At 44.6% G+C, this 5,546-nt stretch overlaps 1 protein-coding gene across 1 annotated transcript; it reads left to right on the forward strand.

Moving 5' to 3' along the window:
- The first annotated feature begins 4,621 nt into the window (after positions 1–4,621).
- LOC123050048 (uncharacterized) lies at positions 4,622–5,198 on the forward strand. Its single transcript, XM_044472892.1, has one exon. It carries the CDS (start codon positions 4,714–4,716, stop codon positions 4,945–4,947), a length of 234 nt encoding a protein of 77 aa, XP_044328827.1. The 5' UTR covers positions 4,622–4,713; the 3' UTR covers positions 4,948–5,198.
- The last annotated feature ends 348 nt before the right edge of the window (positions 5,199–5,546 follow it).

The following is a 5,546-nucleotide window of genomic DNA, read 5'->3' on the forward strand; positions in this document are numbered from 1 at the left end:
CTTTAGCCTTCTAGCTAGCACCGCCGGGAAGAAAAATGCCGGCGTTGTATGCATTTCTTTTCTGTTCATGTTCTGGCATTTTACGTTCCTTGATGTGCTACATGTATCATCAACATAATAAATACTACTAGTTCACTCGTATAACAAATTTCCCAAGTCAAGAGTTGTTCGGTTATAGGAATAGGTCCATGCATAGTTGTGGAATTCATTTCTACTTCAACATTATGCTGGTATATATAGTAGAGTGCTGTCAAGGTAATCAAACAAGTTCCTATGTAATACGTGTTTTTACAACCTTACAAATGCTGGAGTATCCAAGTATACATCATGTGACAAGCGATTTTGATAGATTTGGTCCTCCACGGTATAATAACTCTACTTCGGTACCCCCTCACCCCGCCCCCCACAAACGTTTTATGGATCCTAAACCACACTTTATAAAGCTAATTTGTCTTTGTTTACTTTGACGTCCACGTCTCATTATATCTCGATAGTAATTTGGAGATGCCACCTACAACAAGTTGCAGCAGGATTGAATCCAATGAGTGATTAAGTGCCGACGGTTGTGCATGAATCATGATCAATTGAACATAGACTGAAGTGTCAAGGCATGTCGACCTATTTCGAGAGATCCATCTAACGGGATTGAAGCAGATCCTGACTATTTTGAGTTGATGAAATGTGCCCCTTTTTAATTAAACAGTAAGGCTCTCTAGCTTTGACATTAGAAACTACAGCAGAGCTACGGGAAGGTCTAACGAATAACGATGATCTATATATACATGGCATTAACTGATGCCCAATTGTGATTAATAAGTTGATTTTTAGAGACTAAGTTATAGTAGTTTTTAATCCTTTTTGTATGGGTAACTGTGGAGGGAAAGTAGTTTCTTCATTATTCTGGTGTCGCACCTCCTATACTTTTGGTTGTATTTTCTCGCATACTCATGGTGCAGGGGGGGCATGCCATGGCCACCGAGTTCCTTAGACGTGATACCCCTGGTTCACGCAACGTACAACACATCATCAATGACCACACGCACGACCAGTGGCGGAGCCAGAAAAAATGGCCAAGTGCTCCTAAAACTGATCGGGGAGAGCCAAACCATTAATTTAAGAGTAAATCATCACTAATTCCGGCACTGTTCATCAGCAAATATGCAGCAAATCCATGATGTTAGGGTGGCTGTGTTGGAGTACAATGTCCTGCCCTCTCCCATAGTTCGGAATTTTGGATGAGTTGGTTGGAGCATGAATTCAGTATGGTATCAGAGCACGACTGCACCAGGGACTCAACACACTAGTTACCCTGTATATCTTTTCTCTTTAAGATAAATAAACATTCTACTAGCTTAGATCACTTAAATATTTTTTGTGTCTTTTTACTTGGATTGCCCACACAAGTTTCCTGGAAAACTCCCCATGCAGTCGAGGGGGGAGGGGGGATCCTTTACTTGAAGCCATGAAGCTCACTACTCAACTCATGAGGGCTACCAGGAAGCCAGCATGCACCATAAAAAGAAAGAAAATAGTCAGACCATAGTGCCTTGAGAAAGCATCATGAGACTATGCACCTAACTCGATGACCCATTTTCGTTTATATTGTGCTTGGGATGCAAGGTAGATGCCATGAGTATGAAGGGTCATAAAGACTTTATGGCCCTTACTTGAACGGTAGGGGGATCTCCGTTCTCAAATCGTGGGACTTTGAAGTGCCTCAATCCAGTATCCAACATGGTCCATAATGGTGTTGGGGAGGCTCAATTTCTCGCTAACACCTAATTCAAGGTTACACTAGATATACTGCAACTGATTTTGAGAATGACTGAGCGAGTCTATACAAGTCGAGCAACCTGCTCAATCTAACACCAAACGGGCTCAAACCGAAGTTCACAAAGCTACTAATAAAACATGACGAAGAGAAGACCCATGCGGATTCACCCGAGCAACATATTCATGTTAAGGAGTATTAGTATTGGTCTAGGAGTCCTTATCAGACTATGTCTCTTGCCTTATACCCCAAGTCATGTGCAATATATATATGCCCCTTGGGATATGCAATAGAGATAAGTTGCATCCATAACAGTTCTTAGTAAACCAAATGGTTTAGAACAAATGTCTTCCTCAGCTATACATCAAACATAATGAGGAGTACTAAGATAAAAATCCATGCAGATTCCCTCGGCCCAGAAAACATATGGGTTCGAGCCAACTAGTACACAAAGGCTACCAAAGCTATGTAACAAGTAAAAAGATAGGTCATCATCAAGACAAAAGCCCTACAAATCCATTGAAGCAACTCATAATTAAGTACCAGACAAATTTTCCAAACTAATAATTTTCAGAAGGGCTACACAACAGAAATAGGAAAAGACCCATGTTGGGTTTCCGCGCTGCCTCAAGATAATGAGATGCAAGATGTCTCGCATGGGAACGAACGGCAATTTTATCATCTCAACGGTATACCTAGTGCTGAAGAGGCCACCAAGGTGTTCCCTCCGTGGGTGACGGGCACGTCACGTCCAAGGTATGCTCAGTGCCGCAAACAGCATCAAGATTGTGCCCTAAGCGGTCGTCGTATACGCGGTTCACACATTGTAGGATGGACATCGTCTCCAAGGCTACACGCCTTGTGGGGAGCATCCTGCTCAGGTGGCGTCGCAGAGAGCCAGGAAAGTGCTTCAAGGGATAGTTCTAGACATATTCCCGATGGATAAATTGCTGGGATATTCAGGAGAAATATTCCTTTAAGATTCGTTGTAAATACCATAGTACTCCTAGTTGTATGTTGTAGTCCGGAGGGCAACTTTGTAATCTCCTGCCCTACATATATTGTCCTGTAAAAATAGGAGACCACCCTACATTCTAAAGGTTCAAATTCTGAAATATATGAGATATTTCTCCCTTTGCTGCTATGCTTGTAAGTCCCCTCCTGTGGGCAGAGAGCTTCGTGTTGAACCATTGATGTCTGCCTACTCAAGTCTCTACCTCAACTTTCCCACGCACATGTGTTGGTCTTTGTAGCTTTATATGGATGCCTCAAGTTTTTTTTTTGCGAGAAAAACTTTCGATCTATTCATCAACTGTCAACACATCCCGTGCAGGATATCTGTGATGGCCTCTTCAACTTCAATTGAGCCTCGGCCGGGACATCAATGCCATGAGCCTCCAATTTTTTTAGAGCGAGTTGAAGGAGTAGGTTTTATTAGCGGAGAAGAAGCAGTAAATTGGGGCTTATCGGGACCGATGTTACGAGCTTCTGGAATACAATGGGATCTTCGTAAAGTAGATCCTTATGAGTCTTACAACCAATTTGATTGGAAAGTCCAATGGCAAAAAGAAGGGGATTCGTTCCCACTGCTTCTCCTTGAATGGTTAGGTCTGAATCCTGCAATGGAGCTTCCAAAAAATTTCTTTCCGAGTTAATTTTCTCAGTTTTATATGGGTGAAATCTGCAACATCTTCCTCCCAGGGCGCCACCATCTCGCCACTCTCATTTATAGTGGGGAGATCCTTTAGGATCCGCGTGGTGCTGGCATCGGGAGCCACATTGTTGGCGAGCGACATCACGGCGGCGGTGGGCACAGTGGTGGATGAAGCCCTACACTTTACCGGAAGCACAACCTTCCTGGGGATGACGAAAATCTCCTCCACCGAACCCTCCAATGACATGCCCCCAGAGCGAAAAGGGATCCCAGCTGATTAGGGCCTTCGAATTCAGGGTCTGCTCCTTTCTAAGCGACTCATGAAGATTAGCAACATTTTTTATAAATGGGAATATAGAATGTCACTAATAAGAAACTTCTCAATGTTCACTGACGAGATAGCTGATACCATGCAATTATTTGTTAAGAAATTTCTAAGCCCTGATTATTTTTGCACGTGAACATGTTATTAGGGTTAAGGTTCCATGACCAGATAGCTGATAGCTAGCTAGCATGCTATTATTTGTTACGAAACTTCTCAGTTTTCACTGCACAAAATCTCTGAATGACTAAGTAAGCACATTTCTTGTAAATGTTACCTTGCTTTGGCTGTTGATGGCAGCTGCACTTATCGGCAGTTGTAACCGGCCGTATCTTAAATGGAATGCAGCGGCATCCGAGCGTACCTGCCAGGGAAGACCAAATACGGCCGGGAACGAAACGAATCTGTCAGTCAAAGCTTATCTACAGCAAGGCAGCAATGTTCCACATGCAGATCACAAAGATCCTAAACCAGGGCCGCAAATTTGCAGGGGGAAACAGCTAGGCCCGCCCCTGATCGATCTTGATTGGGAAAAGATCTGCTAATGAAACGAAACCAATAATGGGCTCTAATTCTATTTCGACAGCGGCGCCTTGACCAGCTGGCCTTCTCGACGGCGATGGGGACCAGTCGGCACGGATTCACGGACAATATAGATCCATCCGCCCCATTCTAATCCACCGATCGACGCGCACATGCATTCCGCCATACACATGCATTCCTCTCTCTCCCTTGCCCGTGGCTGTCGGCTGTCGCACCTCTACCCATCCTATCCTAATCTCCTGCGCCAACGACGCACGGCCACCCCGCCGCCCCCGCCACCCCGTGCAGCGCGCCTATAAGAAGCAGCGTAGACGATGCTAAGCCCAAGCTCACTCAAACACAGCCACTCAACACTATCACAAGGCCGCACAAGCTAGTAGACAATCTCCTCAGAAGTATTAGCGGAGCCTCCCAGCTAGCAATATGGCGAAGTGCCTCGCCGTCGCGCTCCTCCTACTGGTGGTGCTCGCGTCCTGCGACGGGAGGGAGCTGAACCAGAAGGACCAGGCACTGGCCGGTGCCGGTGGTGGCGTCGGCGAGTCGAAGGTGTTGGGGTTGCCTGACCTGCCGCCTGTGGGAACCGTTACCGGTACCAGCACCACTAACGGCCCGCTGGTGGCGCTTCCTGCCCTTCCCGGGATCCCTGCTCACCCATGATCACCTCTAGTTCATGTGCTGGCTTACAAGATGAAGCTCACCTCGTGACTTTACACTTCTAGGCTCTAGCTTAACATCGCCCGGAAGGCAAACACCGGCGTTTCGCTGATGTCCATGTTCCTTCCTTAATGGGCGTCTGTATCATCCATCCTCGTCTGTATTTCTTTTCAGTCCATGTTCTAGTATTTTTCGTTCCTTGATGTGCTACATGTATGATGTATCATCAACGTAATAAATACTTCTTTCTTCAATGTGTTCGCCTTTTGCATCATCTACGTACAACTTAGTCATTCTTAACTAATCACAAACTCCCAAGTCCAGAGCATGTTCACTTACAAGAAGTTGATGACAGCCTGCACGCTGTGCGAAAAATGTTTTGTAATACACTTAAAATGCGATTTGATTGTAAGGGACATGGATATTTCAAGTAGCAATATGAGAATTAAAACTGAAATACATATGATTTATTGTGTTTGATTATTGTAAGTTGTAAATACCTAGCATAATAAAATGAAAATTCTCATGCATGCTTGCATGTTGAGATCTTTTTTTCCTATGCATGGTTGTATGTTGGGTGAAACTTTTTCTTATGCATGCTG

Source organism: Triticum aestivum, chromosome 2D (genome assembly GCF_018294505.1).
Source record: "Triticum aestivum cultivar Chinese Spring chromosome 2D, IWGSC CS RefSeq v2.1, whole genome shotgun sequence".
NCBI classification, from domain to species: Eukaryota; Viridiplantae; Streptophyta; class Magnoliopsida; order Poales; family Poaceae; genus Triticum; species Triticum aestivum.

Excerpts from the sequence above, each read along its gene's own strand:
- LOC123050048 (XM_044472892.1), top strand. The coding sequence starts at position 4,714 with ATGGCGAAGTGCCTCGCCGTCGCGCTCCTCCTACTGGTGGTGCTCGCG.